The 22,425-nt window shown below is 35.5% G+C and overlaps 1 protein-coding gene across 1 annotated transcript; it reads right to left on the bottom strand.

The window, feature by feature from the left end:
- Positions 1–91: 91 nt before the first annotated feature.
- LOC128988538 (uncharacterized) lies at positions 92–22,378 on the bottom strand. Its single transcript, XM_054409912.1, has 7 exons — positions 22,216–22,378; positions 15,530–15,797; positions 13,063–13,117; positions 7,534–8,909; positions 2,542–3,501; positions 1,798–1,994; positions 92–320 (listed from the first exon to the last, which is right to left on the bottom strand). The coding sequence occupies exons 1-7, from the start codon at positions 22,296–22,298 to the stop codon at positions 92–94; spliced, it is 3,168 nt and encodes a 1,055-aa protein (XP_054265887.1). The 5' UTR covers positions 22,299–22,378.
- Between the last annotated feature and the right edge of the window lie 47 nt (positions 22,379–22,425).

Below are 22,425 nucleotides of genomic sequence, written 5' to 3'. Positions count from 1 at the left end.
CATTTCATTTCTAACTATCACCATTATTCAAGACAAGAGAAACGTCAAATCCTTAATTTGTTATTGTAAGTGTCAGAAGTCAATAACTCTGTCAATTATAACTCACCTGTTCCATTTCCTCAATGAATATTTTAGGACAGAAACGACACTTGAGTTTGACAGGAGAATTTTCATGGGCCTTTGTGTGGTACATGAGGGCTGTCTTAGACAGAAACTTCTTGTCGCACGTGAAACAGTTAAACCGAGCGACCAACTTTGAGCACACCTTGGTCTCGTGTTTGTTCAAATCTTCACCTGATCCAAAAACCTTCTTGCACACACTGGAACGTGAAACAAAAGATAAAATCAGCTGATTCTTTGCTAGTTTAGTGTAACGTTTTACTGATTTAGTGGTAAAACTGTTACCAGCAACTTTATCCAGTTTTTAGTATAAATTACAGCAAAACCTCACTAACTCGACAATTTATAGATTTCAGGTTGTCGAGTTATCCAAAATATTAACATTTTAAATGGGTTTCAATAAATGAGTAGCCTAAATAACTGACTAATTTTTTTACCTATAAATGTATCACTTACTTGAGTACGTTTACATACCTGAGTAGACAATCTTCAAAGAAATGTCAAATATTCAACCCTTAAAACTTAATTTTCTGAAAAAAATGGTTTTTTTTTCAATTGCCCTGTCAGCTGTTGACAATTGAGTTACACAGACTGTCGAGTTACCGGATGTCAAGTTATTGAGGTTTTACTTAGGTTACAACACTGAGGGTTAGTGAGGCTGACTTTACTGCAGCGTGATGAGTCAGCTAAAAAACATTTTAAGGACCTAAAAATCTTTACTGTTTACGGGCAGTATATATATATGAATCAATAATAATTGCAAAAACACAAGAAGTATATTCGGAACCAAAAGAAAATCCCATTCTTATAATTTACGAAATAAGACCAAAAATATACAACCACACAGGACTAAATCATCTTATGCAGGTAATAGATTTTTAAAATTTATTCCAAATAATATATAAAAAAAAAAAATAGATCCAAACAAATTTAATACAAATATTGAAAGAGTTTTTAATAAATTTAGCAATTTATTCTTTGGAAGATTTTTCGACCTCCCTAAGTCCCTACGATAGTTGACATTATCTTGCTAGATTTATAATACTATGTGGGCCTATTTGTTGTTTTTATAATCATTCCTCATTTTTTGCTGTTTTTATCCTATTGAAACTGTGATTATTTTGACACTATTTATTGTACAATGTACAAAAAAATGAATAAAGATATTTGAATTGAATTTACTGTGTTTAAAAGGCTAGATAAAAATTTATCTATTCCAGACTTATTGAATCTTTTAAATGTTAAATCATTCTTCTTTCAAGGATCCAAATGAAACTGGTATCCGTTTACTGGTGAACCTTAAACATTTGATTTAGTTGCATGATAGCTGGCAGCTGTATGGATGAGTGTGTGAAAATGTAAAAAATGTTTAAATTTGATGTCATTAAATAGGAGAGGCTCAATGCAGCATGTACTGTGTTCCAGTCGTTGTGGGCGTAGTTCTACAAGAAACCAACAGGTAGCAGCACTGAAGAAAATTACTAACAGGTTCTCTGTATTGCCAAATGCAGGGGAAAACCGGGGCGAAGTAACCAGATACAACAATAAAAATACCAATTATCTATGAGTATGGTACTATTTATAAGCTCATACTTGTTCAGTTTTATAAACTAACAGTGTAATTTTACATCCTGGTATTTGGACATATTAGTCCATTGAAGTAATCGGGTCACATACCTGCATGGAAACTGCTCAGATAAGTCACTACTATGTACATCCTTGTGTATTTCAAAGAGTTCCCGTTGTACAAAGAGTTGACATTTGTCACACAGGACATGCGTCGTGTGCAGTGTCAAATGACGGTTAAGTGCTTCTTTACTGACAAACGCAGCTCGACACTCAGTGCAATACTTTGTACCATCTTTCCTGTGAAGCTGAAACAGCAAAAAATTACAGTGCAAACAATACTTTCAAGATCTTTCTGGGGTAAGCATTGATTTAAGGGGGTGAATTTTATGATGTCTAGCCTATAAAACAAACCCACAATCTTTGAGCGTTTACAAGTCCAAGCTTGTTATTTTTTTTATCCTGTACATTAAAAATATTGCACAGAAGACTACCTCTTTTTTGGATGGGACAGCAATATTTGTAAACTGAAAAATACCAGACTAATTTATTATTGTAGTGTAAGGTTTTTGTAAAGTAAAAGTATTTCCATATTAAGTAAAACTACAGCAAGTCACTTGAACTGATTGATCTAAATTACTTACAATAACTGGTCATTTGTTAAAGACATGGTTGAAACTGGGTGTAGCTTCCTATAAAAGGAACCAATTACGTCTTTTCTTACTCCTGGACATGGTCAACCTAACCTTTGTGCCAAACTTTAAGTAACTGTATGTCAAAATATAACAGTTCATTGTGTACAAAATTATCTATTAGAAAATAAAAAGAACATGACACAGATTAATGTTTACTTACAACTAAATGTTTCTTGAGTGACACCGGACTGGTAAAGCTTTGGTGGCAGATGGGACAGGCGTTGCACAAGTGTGAGTCCTTGTGTACAGGGAACTTCCAAGTAGTGCCCAAACACTTGTTGCATCTCCACTTGAGCATTTTAGCGTGTTTCAACAACGGAATCTCTGGGGTTTTGACATCCTCCAACACAGGCACCATATCCGCATTGAGTGGTTTGTCGTTGAACACCAGATTCTCCACCGTCAGTTCCCGGTCACTCGCGAGTATCACCTTCATTACAGCGATCAGTTTAGAATCGCTCGGCACAGGAGTCCTGTCCTTGCCAGCCATGACAAAACTAGCTATGCCACCGAGTAAGGCCGGGTTGTCAGTTGCCTCTCTGTCGACAATAAAAATCGGCATGGGGTTATTCAAGTTGACTGTTCTGTTTGCAAAATAAGGTGTTTTTTCTCGGTATGTGATTTCAACGACGTTAATTTTTGGAGATTCGAATAAAGAATTCATTGTCGTTTTGAACTCAGGGTGAATAGAGAGATTATTCTTGAACTCGGAGAGAAGCAAATTGAATTTTTCCCTGTTCCTCACAAAATGGTAGAATTTTTTCTTCTCTGTCCGTAACTCTTCCCAGTGTTCTTCAGTGTCATTTTTAGCCTTCTTTGGTGTTTTAGTGTGTTCTGAATCATTTTCACTGTCTTCAGTATTTGAACTTCTATTTTTAACCCTGCTTTCAGCTTTAGGTCGAGGAGAGGTAATTCCATTTTTGACCTCCGAAGTATCTTTTTTCCCTGCGGTTTTTGCTTCGGGGCAGGGAGAGGTAATTTCATTTTTTACCTCTGGAATCTCCCCCTTGTCAATAGGCGGTGTCGGCGTGTCGGTGGCTTCAGGTCCTGAAATCGACACCAATGATTCTGATGTTTCTTGATACGCTTTCAAATCTTCTTTTATTTCTTCCTCAGGAACCTAAAAGAAGAAAAACATTTTATGACAGCTTGTAATTGGTAAATATTCTTTTAGAGTGGCAAATACAGTAGTTTTGAGAAGAAAAAGGACTTAAAAGTTAAAATAGTGACAGTTACAGGTAACACATAACACTTGATTATTGAAATTGTAACGCATGATGAGAAAATGGCATCAAACATGACCAGTGTAATTAGTGTGCAACAGTAAACTATACATCCAAACTATATCACTAGATGCATATAAGCTGTAGCTGTGTATATGGTATTTTCTTTAAAATATGGTTACGATTGGAAAGACTGTTACTTTGGGCTACACATATTTATTTATATATTGAGGAAGAAAAATTGCCCCACAAAATGGATGCTATGTACAGAATTACAATTTTTTACTTGACTAACCTTGGAGAGGTGAAATAACAAATTGATTTTGTTAGATTTTTGTGTATAGACAGTTTATATTTAACCATACAAAATAGATTATTTCTTCACTTTGGGTAATGAATTCCATCTTGTTTTCAGTTTTGCTATACAAAAATAAAAATACCCTCGCAGCAGCAAACCTGCAGACTAAGCGAATTTCCATTTACCTGGCTGGATTTCTACTAAAATATTCCAGATGTATTTAATTAATATTAATTTTGGTGAGTACCTAGGTTTGCTGCTACAGGGAAGATATTGGCTTTTTTTATTGCCATGTCCACAGCTTAGTATTAAATAAACAAAATTTCCAAATTTGGTTTAAATATATCCATAAACAAGCAAACTATGATGGTTTATTTATTCTCCAAATAAATAACATGGGAATTTTAAATTTACAATTTTTTTAATTATCTCCGTAACTGTTGGGCATTCAACAACGCTTTGATATACAAAATTTGAAAATTATTTTTTTTAAGCTCTACAAAATGGTTTGCAGAGAAATTGTGAAATTTTGTGTTTTTAGGGTCAAAAATGGGAAAAATCTATTTTTACCCCATAAAACCCCCCATTAAACCCGGTTCCCATAGTCCGATTATGCTGGTTCCCGAACTCATTTGAATAAACGTAGGTTTACACGTCTGTACCAGATTTCATCAAAATCGGATCATTTTTCTCGAGTTATCGCGCTAACGGACACACATCTATACTAATATATAAAAATAAGATGGTGTGTGTTAGTGTGTGTTTGTCTGTTACTTAATAATGCAAGAACCACTGAACCGATTGAAGTAAAGTTTTGTATGAAGGTAGCTTATATACCTGGTTAACATATAGGCCTATTCCTGTTATTATATTTCCCTTGGGCTACGCCCCATGGGCTTCCAAAGTATCAATGTTTACATTTTGGAACAATGTAATTAGTAAAAAGTTTTAATTGAAGTCACCTGTAAATACTATAATTTTACAGTTCAAACAGCAGAGGTTAAGAGGTACAGGTTCTGCTCCCAAGATTCTAAAGTTTTATGATTATGAGAATAGTTTGATTTAAAATATTTATGAAAGTATACTTATTTTCATGGAAACAGAAGGATCATTACAATGTGTAATTTTTTGGAATAATTTCGATATGGTAGCTTTTTGTTTACAAATTTGAACTGATAAACAAATGTTTGGATCAGGATTTTAATATATTTTCAAAACTAAGAGATATGTACTGGTACAGTTAAAATCCTTTGTTGGCTTTCCAAAAAAGGTAATACATTGAACATCATAGAACAGAACCAACTTGTTTAATTGAAACAGCTGTTAAGATTCGTTAATTCCTTTTAAATATGAAAAATCATAAGTTTAACATGGGAAACTCCAGAGCCACTGGGGCGGAGCCCGAAAGCCCGATCAGAATAAAAACTACTTAGTTTTCCTATTTATTGCCCAAAGAATCGGTGTACCGAATTTCAGCCTCCTAGGTAAATGGGAAGTGGGAGAATTATAGTTCGGCCGCTTAGAAAACAACCTGAGCGCTAATGCTAAACCAATGCTGGAGGTCGCTTTCTAAGCGGCCGAACTATAGTGATGAGTGATGAGTGAGTTAGTGAGTCAGTGAGGGCTTTGCCTTTTATAAGTATAGATTGATTAAATTTGTGCCCTGTTTAACAATAATAGTGGTTGGTTTTCCAAAAAAGGTAATACAAGTTTTCCATTTTATATTTAGTTTATTTTTGCTAATTGTTCTGATAAATACACACTGATCTGCAAGGTAAAGATTGAACTTTGAAAAAAACTAAAAAAAGCTCATTAGCTACGGTAAAACATATCAATTATATGTAAAATCAATATAATTATTTCTTTGCTTTACTACAGTGCTTTATGCTGTGCGATTATTTTTCCTTATTAACTTTATATGTATGTTTATCAACAAAATAAATGTTTAAGCATGCTTATCATTTGAAAATTGAATTGTAGGGGTAAATTATTTCTATAAATGCATCAGCGCCTCATATAATTCGTACTAGGTAGCCTTATAAGTTAGCCTAGCCTAGCCTGAAGAAAGATATTCTTCAAACTAAGAGTTTCAATTAAGTTATGTTCCTGAAACCAAAGGGGAATGTGTAACTATTTTTATACAACAGAATTCAAGATCAAATTTTTTCGCTTCAGTGCCCTCTCCGTTGCGAAGCACGGATCCAACAGCTAGTATATATATGATAATTTACTTATTTATTAACATTTAGCCTATATTTATTTATTTACTGTTTATTAATAACTGTGATCATGGCTTAAGAGCCGAAACATGTTAGTTATTCAATAAATTAATAATTTAAAGGGTACTAAATGTACCTTTCCCGGTCGTGCGAAATCGTGACATAGAACAGGAAAAAATTATAGGAAAAAAGAAAAATAAATTTTCCTTACTTGTGTTTTGTTATACAAGTATACATAAAATAAACACAATGGAACACTTCATACTATCCAAAATAATTTTTTACTCGATTGTGTTAGTATTGCACTATGGAGTGTGATTGACTATAACTATTAATATTTCAAACACTTTGAACAATCGATTGCAATAAAGAATACTCTCCTACTCATCTTAAGGATTACAGTTTTGGATTAACGGATAAATTTAGGCTAATTAAATTATGATGTTGCTGCAATTTGGTTAAACTACAATCGATAAAAACATTTGTTGCTTACATAGCCCAGGCAAATTAGACTTGTAGCTACTAAAAATTGGGGGAAAGCTGGAAATGGCTTTAATCTGCTCTGGAGATCCTAAATAAGTTAAAAATGAGTTTGCGGCGGATTCTGAAGTGAGATAAGTGTATGGGAGACAAAAAAGTAGGTCGATTTTGCTCATTTTTAGTTTTTTGCTTATAACTAAAAAACAGTGCATTACACAAAAAAGGTGTTTAAATACTTTTCTAAAGAACATTAAGTTCTGCGTCGAATTACGTTAAAATGATTAAAATCGGTTCAGTTGTTCTATTACAACAGGTCGGTAAAGTTCGGTAATTTTAACCGAACACTATAGCATACACTGCCATCTGGCGGAACACACCGTAATCATCAAGAGTAGGATGACAAGGAGAATGTTAAAATTACTGAACTTTGACGACCTGTTGTAGCAGAACGACAGAGCCAATTTTAATGATTTTAACGTAATTTGACGGGGAATTTAATGTTCTTTAGAAAAGTATGCAAACACTTTTTTGTGGGATGCACTGTTTTTTTAGTTATAAGCAAAAACTTAAAAAATCGACCTAGTTTTTTGTCTTCCATACACTTAGCTCACTTCAGCATCCGTTGCAAACTCATTTTTAACTTATTTAGGATCTCCAGAGCAGATTAAAACAATTTCCAGCTTTTCCCCAATTTTTAGTAGCTACAGCTCTTTTTTGGGCTAATTTGCCTGGGCAAACAATTACTTACAATCACAGTTTATAAATTAGAATAATGTATAACTTACGCCCCTGATTACTCTCTTTCTCCACATAGGAGTAAAGAGGGGCTTCTTTAAACCTGCGATGCATATACTAAAACAGCTATTTTCACTGCAGTATGAGGAAAATTGTCTTTTAGAGCTTAGGATGAAAAGTGCAAATAACATACTAACCTCCACAACAACTTCCTGTCCATTGTGATACTGTTTAATATGCTCGTAAATCGAAGTAAACCTAATGTTACACGCTGAGCAAGTGTATTCTTCTTCGTCTTCTTCAGCTTTTTGTTCATCCGATGACAAAACGTCTTTGGCATCTTCTTTTGATGTATTTGATTCTTTCGCTAATAAACTATCTACGCCTCCATTTCTTCCTGCATCTGTAGAGTTCTCTGTAGGAGAACTCTTTACTGAATCTAAGTTTGTTGTTAGAGGAACTGAATTAGTTATATCTGGAAGTTTTCCATTTAAATCTTTGTTTATGGCATTAATTGTTGGATCAGATGTCTTTTCATCTTTTTTGGGACTGCCTAGATTTTTACTTTCTTTTATTTCACTGATTTTGGAATTATCACTTATGTCATCTTCAACGTGATCACTGGAGTCATCGCCAAAACCATCATCGAGGTCACTTAATAGTTTACTATAACAGATTTTTTTTCCTCTGGTCCTCCTGTGACTAACTAGTTCTGTCACCTCTGGTGTGGAATTGGCTTTAGATTTCCTGTGTGGTCTCTTGTTATTTGTAGTTTTATTAGGAGTTTTCTCTACAATCGTAACACCATTCACTGTGGGACTTTGATTAGTATCACTCATTATAGATTTTTTGCTTACTTCAGCATTTGTATTACTTTTTGTTAAAACTTTTTCTTCCCCTCGAGTTTTTTCTTCATTTGATACTAGTAACAATCCTTTGGAAACACACGTGTCCTCTGTTTGAACTTCTAATGACTTTTTCAATCCTTTGGAAACACACGTGTCCTCTGTTTGAACTTCTAATGACTTTTTCAATCCTTTGGAAACACACGTGTCCTCTGTTTGAACTTCTAATGACTTTTTCAATCCTTTGGAAACACACGTGTCCTCTGTTTGAACTTCTAATGACTTTTTCAATCCTTTGGAAACACACGTGTCCTCTGTTTGAACTTCTAATGACTTTTTGCCCTTTTCTTTCAGTTTTGAGGATAAAGGGCCTACTTTTCTGGAGTGTTTAGACGTAGAGCTCTGGGTATGGTTCGGTAAGACAACTTTCGGCTGAGAACCTTTCCCTAATCCCAAAAGAATTGATTGTTCAAGGGATGTGCCTTTGGCTTTACCTGGTGTAAAACTGATATCCACACTAGGATGGAGTGAAATTGGGTTTAGGACTACACTCAAGGAGTTGTTAGTAAGTTTGCTGTGCTGCTGCGAAGGTAGTACCGTGTGCAACGGACGGAGGGAGACACTTGAAGAGAGTTTGTGCTTCAACGGAGTTGGTTGCTGGGCAATGGCTGGTGTAGAAGCTGGACTTGCAACGACAACACCAGCAGACCTCATGCTTTCCAGTGAATCTGTTGACAACATTATATTAGACAATATCACAAAAATATAATTAACACTATCACTTTTTTTGTCCTAGGACGCTAGGCATAAGCCCGGAATTGTTTTTCACATTACTTCAGGCTAGACCTAGGAGTTACAGCATTATCATTTAGATAAAATTCATTGGTGATTTGGCGGGATTTGAACCCGGGGCCCCAGGTAACGGAGTCCTGCGCTCTAACCACTAGACCAGCTTGCTCCCCTATTACACTATTACATTAAAAACCCTTCTTATCCGACCTAGAACCCGGCTGCTTCTGACTGTTCACTGTACTTCCGAAAATGTCTTAATATGTGTCACTAGCGTTTTTGTGCCCAACAAGTTTAATTTTGTGGATAATTCTTTAATAATCTTGTTTGACAACAAAAACACCTTGTAAGCAGCACATTTTATTATTTCAAAAACAGGTGTCACAGATACTTGAATATCACCTTAGACATTCCATCCCCATGTTAAATTTGTGTTGTATTCAATATTGAATATAGTCATAGTGTTATACAGGATATTCAATGGTGGTAGTATATAACATTTTGATAGTGAGTACATTTTAATCGAAAAACAGTAAAGCGCTCAGTAAATGCTGTAACTGCCTAACAGGCAATATTTTTGGGTGACCAAATAGTTTTTAATATAATACCTTTTTTGTAGCTCCTTCTTTTATACACCTTGACTGTTATGACCCATCAACCTAGTCAGCAACCATAAATAAAGTATAAAATACAATTTTAGACACTAGCTCATTCTGTTACTGGTTCACACAACTACATGTTCTTTTTTAATAAAAAAATGGCTACACCTGGTCCATATGGATGGGAAGTCTTCTTCAGTATCCAATAGTCAGTGATATCGCTAATATTAGATAACTAATTAATTAAACATTACTGTAGTTAATGTGTTTTCCTTATAAGTTTATGAGTCATGTCAGATTTTTGAGCTAGATTATGACAGAGTGCTTGTGTACCAAAAATATCCTGCAAATCAAAGAGTTTTAAATAACAGATATTAAATACATTACAATGAAACCTCTTTTGACCACATCCTGTCAAAATGAAACCCGCAAATAGTCCGCCATGGTGCGAGTATTTGGTCGGCTTAGCTATATACAGTGTGATTGAAGTCTTGGAACGGGGTAATATATTTTATACTGTTACCTATAGATAAAGGAATGAAACTTGGTAACTCAATTATAGCTATAAATGTCTACTATTTTAAGCTATTATTAATTTTTTCCCCTTAAGGGGAACGGCCCTCAAGGAGTCATACGAAATTCTTAAATAGCAGCATAGGTCGAGTTTGATATCAAATTAAAGATCGTCATTAGTAAAACACAATGCCACAAACCTGAACTCAAACGGACAATGGAGTCAAAAATGACAGCTGTTCAAAGATTCCCTGAATTTGCAATACTGTGGCCACTGTGGGGCACCCGCTAGAAGTCAAAAGAAAATCATAAACGAAGGCATAGGTCGATATGCACTTCATATAGATGTCTTTATTAGTAGAAAGGTTTATTACATTTTCGATTTGGTTGTCCGCTTGAGTTCGGGTTTGCGGAATTGTGATTTACTAAATAATACCTTTAGTTTAGGAAACTTGACCTAGGCTGCTATTTGAGAATTTCGTCATACTTCTTGTGGGGCATCCCCCTTAATACGTAAAAATGTAATAATAGCTTGAATGATCTGATAAATCTATCACTAGACAAGGGACAATTTCCTAAGTCCTGGAAAATTAGTATTATCCGACCATTACCCAAACTTACAGCCCCAAGAAAAGTCGAAGACCTAAGGCCAATCTCAATATTACCAGCTATGTCAAAGATATTAGAGAAGATAGCTATTCGCCAAATAGTCAGCTACATAAACACACAAAATATATTACCCAAACTTCAGTCTGGATTTAGACCTAACCATAGCACGTGTACAGCCCTGACGAACTTATTTAGTGATATGATTGACGCCAAAGACAAGGGTAAATATAGTTCTCTAGTTATGCTGGACTATTCAAAAGCATTTGATTCAATGAACCATGAGATGCTATTGGCCAAAATGAAATATTATGGCTTTGACGAAAATATTTTGAAATGGATAAGGTCATACTTAGACTCCAGGCTGCAAGTGACGCAGTTAGAGAGTGAGACATCAACCCCGCTTGTCAAAACCCAAGGAATTCCCCAAGGCAGCTGTCTTGGGCCTGTTCTGTTCAATTTGTACACGGCAGACCTTCCTAGCTGTGTGCAACATTGTACAGTTCATTTGTATGCCGATGACTCACAGCTGCACTTGTCTTATGAGCCATCCCAGATTAGAGCTTCACTCGATCTCATTAACTCTGATCTGGGAAAAATCCTTTTGTGGTCAGAAGCAAATGGGTTGAAACTCAATACTGGCAAGTGTACTGTGATGCATACGGCGCCACAAGACTTGGTGCAGTCCCTCAGCGAGAGAGGAGTGAGTGTTGTGCTCAACGGGGAATCTTTGACTTTGTGTGACAAGTCAAAGACTCTTGGCGTTGTGCTTGATAGCAGCCTCACCTTCTCTGACCATGTCACACATGCTTCGCAGCGCGCGTTAGGAAGGCTGAGAGGGCTGTACAGGTTTAGAAGTCTGCTGCCAGAATCTGCGAAGCTGCGCCTCATGCAGTCACTAGTCCTGTCGGTGTTTACATATTGTCTCCCTGCTTATGGAAACAGCATCTCTGGAGTAGACATGACCCGAATGCAGAAACTGCAAAATTCAGCTATTCGCTTCATATTTTGCCTCAAAAAATTTGAACATGTCTCTCCCTATAGAGCTGTAGCGGGGATGACAACAGTAGACACTGTTTGCAGGATCATGACGTGCTGCATGGTGCACAAGGCTCTTGTCTTACAGGAGCCACAGTACCTTCTTGAGAGGCTCTCTTTCCGGGAGGAGGTCTCTCAGCGCAGTACCCGCCATGGTGGTCTCCAGCTTCACTTTCCAAGAGTGAGGCTTGAGTTTGGGAGACGAAGCTTCTCGTACTTCGGTCCAAAACTGTACAACGACCTCCCCTCTGGCCTCAAAAAGTATTCTTTATCATCATTTAGAGTTAAGATCAAAGAATTGTGCACTGATGGTTAATTATTGTTACTCATATTGTCTTGTTTCTGTTTTGTTATTGCTCTATTTATTTGTTGTTAGTTTTATATTGTTTTTGACGAAAGTTGTTCTGAGAAGCAGTATTTGTACTGAGAAACGCTTAATAAATAAAGGCATTTTTATTTTATTTATTTTATTTATTTTAGAATACAATGCCGCAAATTTGATCTCAAAATAACAGCTGGGTAAAAAGTGGCAGATAAAAAAAATTATTTGAACTGCTGCCATTTTCGATTTGGTTGTCCGCTTGAGTTCGGGTTTGCGGAATTGTGATTTACTAAATAATACCTTTAGTTTAGGAAACTTGACCTAGGCTGCTATTTGAGAATTTCGTCATACTTCTTGTGGGGCATCCCCCTTAATACGTAAAAATGTAATAATAGCTTGAATGAGTAGACATTTATGGTTATTATTCATATACCAAGATGTATTACTTTACCTATATGCCTATACCTATATTTACCTATATTATATTTTACTAGAGAACCCGTGCGGCTCAATGAGCCACATAGTGTGAAACATAGCTCCTTTGAAAACGTTATTCTTAAATTCAAGTAATCTAATTCAAGTACATCTTAGAGTTGTTAAAAAACTTGTTAGAAACTAATTTTAAATATATCTATTTGCGTCGTAAAAGGTTCACCTTCATTATTTCTGCTCTCAGTTTTAATTGATAACTTCTAATGAATGCTAAACCATCTGCTTCAATTCGAGTTAACTTGTTACAACAAAGTTTTTCGAGCATTGAAAATTGAAGAAAACTGTTGCCTTACTGATAGCCTGTGTTAAGTAATTTAAGTTTGGGTCATTTTATTTATTTTATTTGAGACTTCCCTCTAATTAAACAAATTTTCTCCGTAGAGAATCCTAAAAAGTTGGGTGATATCAACAAACCCACAAACTCTGGGTTACCAACTGGACAGTCATAATCTGCTTTGAATAGGCTAAAGCAGCAACACCATTGAAAGTTATTACTGTATTATAACTATTTAAGAAAAGCACCTGAAGAATTGGCTGGTTCGAGGCTGCTTGGGGGAGTTGGAGGGATGCCTGGCAACTGTAACAAAGAGAGTACATGATTATAGTAAAGAAATAAACTACAGAATCAAAGCTAAAGCGACAATGGTCAAAGTATGAAATCGATTTTATACACATTTCCAAACCCTCCCCCTGTATGCAACACAATATTGTATTTTAATGGAATTTGTGGTGGTTAAGTTTAACAGTAGGCCGGCCGCACACCTGATACAGCACGGCACGGCAAGGCGAGGCGAGACGTCTTTGCCTCGCCTTGCCGTGCCCGATGGAGATTTGAGATGCATACGGCACGGCACGGCAAGGCAACTTGAGCACCCACATGGTCGAACCCATGGTTTCAGTAAAGTGAGATACTGTGTGTTATGAGGTTGTTTGTACACTTTGTGACACTTTGTAATGCACATTTTGTGAGGATGGATGCAGAAGGCGAAGAAGAGGCTGCTGCCATCGCTGCTATATGGTACCATTGACTGTTGTGTTTATATAGTCAATGATGGTACCTAATGAATGTAATGGATGATCTCCCTAACAGAGAATCGTGGGTGTATCCCATCAACCAAAAAAGGAACTTGAAACCATTCATTGCATAACTAAGAGCAGATCCGGAAAAAAATCATAATTACTAATCGTTGGAAGTGCACACTGATTTTGACAGGGGCTGTCACTGCGCTGAACGTGGTGTCGATCCTCGCGCATGCGCACATCGTTTTGCCTCAAGCCTTTTGCCCGAAAGACGAAAATTGAAAAGGCAGAACAAAGCGCCGTACGGCGCTGTTTTGCCTTGCCTTGCCGTGCTCAATGATGTGTGCGGCACCCCCATTTGAAATAATAGAAATCTAGTCGCATAAGGCGCCTTAAGGCAAAACGTCGCGCCGTGCCGTGCCGTGCCGCATCAGGTGTGCGCCCGGCCGTAGGCTTACCTTTTCTGTCGAAACTAGATCAAAATTCACTAATTAAGACTAAAATTGTACGCAAATTTTAGGGCTCTTTTTGCAATACAAAGTTTTTTTTCTATAATTACTTCCTCCCTATAAAATAGTACTGTAGCTGAGGTGGGAGTGTATGCACACATTTCAAGGCCTGTTGAAATCTACCACTAACCAAGTCATAGAAGTTCAAGGGATGAATACGATGTTAATATTTTATAGTTTCTCATATCCTTCAGCAAATATTCCAGTACAGTAGACTCCCTCTTATCCGGACTCCTTGGGACCAAGGCCAGTCCGGATAACGGGTTTTCCGGTTAAGCCAACGTCCCCAAAAACTCGTTAAAACAGACCGTTTACGGTGTTATTCGACTTAAATTTAGGAGAGCATAGTATTTAGCCATGTAATCACTGGTGGTCTCAAATCTTTCCCACGAGAACAGTCGTTTCAGTACCACCCACTTCCTGCCGATTTAGTCCGGTTAAACCAATGGCCCTGATAAAAATTGTCCGGTTAAAGAGATGTAATTACCGTGGAGTGTAGTCCGGTTGAACCGATGTCTGGTTAAAAGGTGTCCGGATAAGAGGGAGTCTACTGTAGGGGGGTTCCACCCGCCGGCTGTTTAAGCCGTAAACATGGTCCTACAAAAAATGAACCTCCTAGCATAATTAATGTGTTTTGAGTTGAAATAAACTGTTAAATGTTCACTAAGATCTAAACTATGCACCACAGAGCTAAGCCTTTGTTAAATCTTTTTTTCTACAAGCCTGCACCTCAAACTGTAACCTCAGATGAATAGGCATATTTTCTAAAAAGTTTTGTTCAAAACGTCCTTTCCATAAATACTTTTGTTCTAAATTTTCCTTAATAATGGAATCTAAAATTAACTTAATGCAGACTATAGGTACAAAATAACTCAAGATTACTTCCTTCTAAATATTTAGCTAGAACTTAACAGGCAGTTAACTTAGTTAACACATTTCCAGAGCCCCTTTTCTTTCCAAGGTTAGTGACCTATGTTAAATTTATTTGTTTAACAGTGAATCATTTCAACAAATAGGCCTATATTTAACACTTCTGGTAGGCTATGGTATATATTGTTTTAATTTGAATGTGTTTGGTTGTCAAAGTGTTGTTTATACAAATAGGCCTAAGTTTTATTTTCTTAATCCCATAATATAACCAACCTACAATAATGAAAAATAATCAGTTAAAAAAAATTGAAATAGGGATATTTTGTTTTTAAAATAAAACAAGTACAGGTAGTATAATTTAAAATGAGGTACCGATGGTACCGGAAGTGAGAACCGATTTTGTTTACGAACCCGTACCGGAACCGACATTGAAATTGTGGTACCGACCAACCCATCACTAGTTAGTTTATATAGGCTATTGTATTTGTAATAATAATGGACAGGAAAAAATAACAAAATCAGACATAAACACTAAGGTTACAGAGTAAACTATGAATCAGATATCTAAAATGACAGTTATAAAATCTTACCATTTCAAGTAATTTGCTCTGATTGTACAGACACTTCCGTTTGGCCTCGCGAGGTGAGAGGGGACCATCACATTTCCGAGACAGATGTTTAATGAGCAAGTCTAGGGAACTAAACCTCTCAGAACAGATTGGGCAAAAGAGGTTGTTCCGTAAACTTCGCAAATGGTGGAACAAAGCATCTTGGTCGTCGAACGGCTGATCACAGCACAGTGGGCAGTGGATGGGAATCATTTTCTCTGGTCTGGAGAGGTTGATTGTTGCCTGCAATCTGAAACAAAATTTAATTTAGTTTTTTTTATAACAAAGCAAGGGTATTCAGGAAGTAAAATGCTAAAATAAAAAGTTTTACATTAAAGATCAAAATAGGCGAAACCCAATAACTTTAACCCAATAGGCGAAATAGATACCCAATAGGTTTTTCGCCTATTGGGTCTGATGATGATTGGAGTGTCCAATCAAAATTGATCACCACTTACTTCTTTCATAAAATGTATTTACTGTCTTGTGGTTCAACAGTATAAGTGTAAATATATTATTACTAGTGTTATTAGTCGTATAATTTGTTTGGTTTTTTTCAGTTAATTTAAAACCACGTAGGATGCTGATCAAGAAGTTATTCATTAAATATACCTAATAAATAAATAGGCATAACCTATACAAGCACTGGTTTATACCATACTATAAGTAGGATTAACGGTAAAATTATACCTTGTTTCACCATTGTTATTTTATGACCAAGTCAATGTAATGAATATTTTAACTAAAAATCCTTAGCAATGGTACTTCTTTTTAAAATCAATGTATAGTTAATATTTTACAGTAAATAAATAAATACTTCATTGTCTTGACAATATACATTGTATCGACATTGCAATTAATTAATTTTTAACTTAGGTTTAGTATTAATTTAAACTCTTTATAATTTCATTTTTAAATTTTGATGCATTTTCCATTGAAGTAGTAGAGTAGTTACAGATGCCGTGCAAGATTGGATCGTTCTTACAAAATAGAGAGAAAGTTACCTAAACTTTGTTTTTAATTATTGAAATAATGTTATAAACATGAATACTAACCCTGAATCATAAATAGGAATAGAAACAGAAACATTTTAAAAATCAAATTTACAATATTTCAAATTTATTACTATTGGTGCAATATTTTCAAAATTTTGAGATTGATTTATCCTACTGAAACCAGTAGGCTTACTATCTTAAATGAAGCAGCCAAGCTGAAACTATAAATCAATAATTTATCGATAATCTACTTTTAATGAACAGCTAACCTTTTACTTTTCAGTGTGAATCAAATCAGAAGGTTAGTTAAGGTGGTGAAACAAGTCAGTAAACCTCCCCCACCACACTTCCTCGACTTTGGAGACGTACAGTCCACTACGAAACTTTTAACCAACTAGTTGCGTCATTGAAATTTGGCTTACAGTTTGTATTTTGTAAATGGTAATTTAATTTTATTTCAATTTTGTCTTTACAAACAGAAAAAAAAACAATATAATACCCACAGAGACCAACAATTTAAGATATATGGAAGGGATAGCCTAAAACCTTTTTAAATCGAGGTCTTAACCCTCCGAGTGTTATGCGTCGCGTAATCAACGCACAACACACCTGCCGTGGTGTTATGCGTCGCTTTTGCGACCCACAAACATCGTTTACGGCGAAGGCTCTGGGACTGACTTAATCAGATCGGTATCGTTGTTTTCAGCAGATTCTAAGCTTTCTCTTGATGTCTATTTTTGCAGGTGACCTGAATGTTGATATTCTCAAATCCCTTAGAATTAAGTTGTATCTTGAGATCTTTTAATTTTTATTTTGTTCATGAAGAATTAACCAGGTTCAACGCATGCCTTATTCTTGTATAGCCTCTTACGTCATGTCTGACCAGGTGGAGGTAAGGTTGCTAGAACAGTTACTAGGCCTATATACTACCTGACCATGCAGGTGTATGGACTACCTTTAGTCTCAGCACTGACCTTAGTAGGGTATGAATAATACAAAAATAAAACAAAAAACGTGTAGGAAATTTTAAAATGTTGAATTCTTTCTGAGGATAAAATTAACCGTCTCAATCAATTTCTGGTGGATGCCAACTACGGGGAAGTGTACACACCAATGAGGTAAATAGCTCAGTGAATGTCAATTAAAATATTTTTTTTTATTTAAAAATTAGTTGTCCTAACATCCCTGTTAGTCCTAAAAGCAAGGTTTGTTAGTATGCCTGTTAGTCCTAACAATCCAATGCATGTTAGTTACATTTTTAATGACTATTATGTGAATGCAACTGAAAATTTACTTGAGGAATTGCCTCCAGCACAGCCCGTGACTTTGACAAATAACTCATTAAATCCACAAAAAGTGTTCCGTTGCAATCCACTTAATGAAGACGAATTGGCTAAAGTAATTGATTCTTTGAAAAATAAAAACTCTTACGGATCATATGATGAAATACCAACAACAGTTACAAAATTGTCCAAAATTGCATTGATAAAGCACCTGATAAATTCATCCTTCATTTCTGGCATCTTCCCGGACAAATTGATTTCTAAAATTTTTAAGATTTTTATAATCATGTTTTTATAATCCTACCAATCTAGGCCTACAAAAAAGGGGAGGAACTTAATGTTGAAAATTATCGTCCAGTTTCTATTCTGTCTTCAATCTCAAAAGTTTTCGAAAAAGCCATGCATGGAAGACTCATGCTATTTTTAAAACAAAATAGTCTTTTAGATGACAAACAACATGGTTTTTTCAAAGATAAATCTGTCACCACAGATCTGATCAATTTCACTAGGGCCTATATCAATTATAGAATCAATAGACAAAAAAGAAAGTGTTGCTGGTATTTTCATGGACTTTCTAAAGCATTTGATAGACCTAGTATTTCACATGAAAGACTGCTACAGAAATTAGTATAAACAAAATTAACTTCCCAGGTTTAATCAAAATATATCCATAAAAAATGAAACTACAAAATGTTACAATATTCTCCATAAGAATAACATCGGAATTTTAAATTTACAACTTTTCAATTTTCTCCGTTACTAATAGGCTAACCGTACAAAAACACTTTGATATACTAAATTATTTGTTTTTTTAAGCTCTTTGTTTAAAATTGTTTGAGAGAAATTGAGAAATCTTGTTTTTTGAGGGTAAATAATGAGAAAAACCATTTTTTTACCCCATAAAACCCCCCGTAAAACACCGTTCCCATAGTCCGATCATGTTGGTTCGTGAACTCATTCAAGTTTAAGTTAAATCCCTCCTTACACCTCTACCGGTAGCCTAAGCCAAATCTCATCAAAATCAGACAAAAATTACTCAAGTTATCACGTTCAAAACCCCCCGTAAAACACCGTTCCCATAGTCCGATCATGTTGGTTCGTGAACTCATTCAAGTTTAAGTTAAATCCCTCCTTACACCTCTACCGGTAGCCTAAGCCAAATCTCATCAAAATCAGACAAAAATTACTCAAGTTATCACGTTCACAGACGTAGCCTATATATAAATCTTGGAGGTTTAGGCCCAATACATGATACAAAAATTTGAACAAATGGTGTCTGGGGCCATCAAAATGAAAAAGTGATGGTATTTCTGAACTTTCTAGACTTTTCTTTTAAACGTGTTTAAACCATTCCTACAATCTTAATAAACAAGAAAATACCTTTACAAACATTTTTAAGGCGTGGAATTCACTGCAAATTACAAAAACACACAGAACTACTTACTCAATGCGCGGAGCATATCGCACTTCAAGAAACAAGGAGCGGAAAGATACGGACCGGTGACTATTTACTCTTGGCCCTCTTGGGCACCTATTTGTGTTGCCAGCTGATTAGAAATAAGGATTTAATAAGCGATATATCGAACCGCATCGAAATCGATATTTATTCCGATAATACCTCACAGGTTATAATGAATGTTGAATTATATCGACGGTACAGTAATTTATTACATTAATAAAATGCAGATTGAACAATGATCTAATTTAGGCATGTGGGGAAGGTAGGTCGGGGTTTATGAGTATTTTGTGGCTCCATTAAGTGTTTTGGAGTAAGGGTAGATTAGGAAGGTAAAGTTTAGGTAATCGGGTTGTTTATTTTTGTAACACCATATTGTTTTTTATCTTTTGGAATAGTTGGTTAAACGGAAAAACAATTTCAAAAATGCTTGCATCTAAATCTGAACTTTCTGGACTTTTCTTTCAAACGTTTTTAAATTATTCCTAAGATCTTAAAACAAGAAAATAGGTACCTTTAAAACATTTTTTAAGGCGCGGAAACCACTGCAAATTGCTTGCATTTTTGAAACCGTTTCCCCGTTTAACCAACTATTAGGCCTACAAAAGATAAAAAACAATACCGGTATGGTGTAACACAAATAATGAACCCGATTACCTATAACCTACACTTTACCTTCCTAATCTAACCTTACCTACCGGTACTTCTTGGTCTGTGAGGAGAACACCACAAATCTGATGGTTTTGGTCCCTTCATCTATGACAGAAGGGATTCAAGGGGACTTCAAGGACAGAAGGGACTTCAAAACACTTAATGGAGCCACAAATTCTCATAAACCACAGGCCTTCCACACATGCCTTTTCTGCTGTAAACCCAATTTATGTAACCATACAGCACGTTTGGTTAGGTTAGTTTAGAATAGTTTCATTTTATTTTAATGTGATTCAAAATCACCGTAAAATTAACAATCAATATTTAATCAATGGTAACGCAAACCATTCTAGGAGTCCAAGAGTAAGTAGGCCTAGTCACCAGTCTGTATCACTCCACTCCTCGTTCCTCGGCAAGCGATGTGCTCCGCGCATTTAGCAAATAGTTCTGTATATTTTTGTAATTTGCACTGGTTTCGGCGCCTTAAAAAGATACCTTTGTTTAAAGGTAAAATTTAGGCTATTTCCTTGTTTTTTAAGATTGTAGGAATGATTTTAAAATGTTTTAACCCTCCAAAGGTCCATAGTTTAGGCCTTAATGTCCACCTATTTTTGGCGCATTTGCAAGGTTTTATTAAAACGGATCTGAGAAGCTTAAAACAATGTTAATTCTAATGTTCTATATACCATTTTGTTTGGAAAATCATGGGCTTCAATATTATATATAAAACATAAGGAACATTTAAAAAAAAAAATTTTTAGGTAAAAAAAAATATAATTTCGAAAATTTTCAAAAAAAAATAAGTTCGCGCTCAATGAAATTGTATAAATTATAGGCCTATAAATATTTGAAAATAGCCACTTTGTTCTAAATTTAATGAGGATTACAAATATATAATCATATAGCGAGGTAAGTTATCAAATAAATAAGTTATGAGCGAAAAACGGATTTCAGTACATAGCGTTTAGCTAAGAATGCATAGCCTAACCATAGCTAGGAATCTGGCTGATAATTTACATCAATATCACTACCTACTTCTTCAGGATCATCAACCAGCACTTCAAAACCACTTAAATCTTCTTATAATGCACCACGTATATCACTACTTTTGATTTTTAACACTAAAACAATGATAAACATAATAAAACACATCAGTCATCGGTCAGAGGTTAACTAACCTGTTTACTAATATGCACGTCAGCTGTCTGCTACAATTACGATCGGCTCAGAGAACAAACAGCGCTTAGAGAAAGACCTTTAGAAAGCTTAGAATCTAATGAAAAGAACGATAGGTACCTAACTCGATCCAGTTCAATCCGATTCAGTCAGTCATAGAGCCTTCGCCGTAAACGATGTTCGTGCGTCTAAAAATAGACGCGTGACACTACACAAAGTGTGTTGTGCGTCTATTTTCAGACACGTGACCCACGGAGGGTTAAAGAAAAGTCCAGAAAGTTCAGATTTTCCGAAAAAGTAAATCGGTCCCGGGCCTAGGTCTTAACTTACCGTGCCACTTACGATAAGAAGAATCCCCTAAAGGGAGATTCGCTAAAAAGCTACTCACGCAGACACAAGAAAAAAGCCCTAAATGTTAGGCTGTCTATTTACACAACATAACTTGGGGAACTTTGTATTTTGTGCTAACCAAGCTTCCTTGGCACCATAACTTAACTTATAATATTTTAGTGAATTCAGAATAATTAAGTTAGCTAGGCAAGAAGGACTATGCTAACTTAACACTACTTAAGTGAAAGTAAATCGACAAGTTTCTACTTACATAGGCTAGGGCTAGGCTTAACTTATTACAAAAATGTTTAAACTCCGAATGTGCACAACACAATGAAAAAATCAAATGAAGGTTTACAAATCGAATTGATATTAGCATAACTTAGCCCAGTTAAGAAACTGTAGGCCTACCCTAATATTTTTATTCTGTACTCTTGTACTGCAAACAAGCTTTTGAAAAAAGCTACATGGTAAGTTAAGTGTCCAAGTTCAATTATAGGCTAAGCAATAAAAGTTAAAACTGGCTAATTATGAAGATGTATTTATTTAAATAGTAACTTACGGCCTAGGCCTAACAATAAGTTAAAGAATTAAGTACCTGCTAAGTAAACATTTTTCATTTGTCAAATCCAAATTATCGTTTGGGCAAATAATTTAGGGGAAGCGTAACTTAATTGGTTGTGTCGAAGCTAGGCCTACCAAACCATTACAATTATTATAAACCACCACTAGGCTACTTACCAAAAATACAATACATCTACCATAGATAAAACATACTCATCTACGTAGACTCGATCTGTTTTTACGATCTTACATTTATTGTTGTCTTTCAATAATTCACTTCTTTCTGGAGATCTCATTTGAAAAAGAAAAAACAGAGCTTCCAACTCTCAAGGTCCATAAAAATCCGTAGATAATCAAACTCATCACTTCCACAAGCACAACAAACCGAAAACCTCCAAAAACAAGCCTATCATACGTAATCGT

The sequence above is a fragment of the Macrosteles quadrilineatus genome, unplaced genomic scaffold, assembly GCF_028750875.1.
Source record: "Macrosteles quadrilineatus isolate MER2022 unplaced genomic scaffold, UCM_ALF_1.0 Scaffold_3__2_contigs__length_128488019, whole genome shotgun sequence".
Taxonomy (NCBI): Eukaryota; Metazoa; Arthropoda; class Insecta; order Hemiptera; family Cicadellidae; genus Macrosteles; species Macrosteles quadrilineatus.
Note: the sequence above shows the minus strand (reverse complement) of the source record. Positions and strands in the feature narration are given on the sequence as shown.

Coding starts and splice junctions, on each gene's coding strand:
- LOC128988538 (XM_054409912.1), bottom strand. CDS start 22,298: ATGAGATCTCCAGAAAGAAGTGAATTATTGAAAGACAACAATAAATGT. Junction 13,118..15,529: donor AGAGCAAATTACTTGAAATG/GTAAGATTTTAT, acceptor TCTTTGTTACAG/TTGCCAGGCATCCCTCCAAC. Junction 321..1,797: donor TCTGAGCAGTTTCCATGCAG/GTATGTGACCCG, acceptor TTCACGTTCCAG/TGTGTGCAAGAAGGTTTTTG.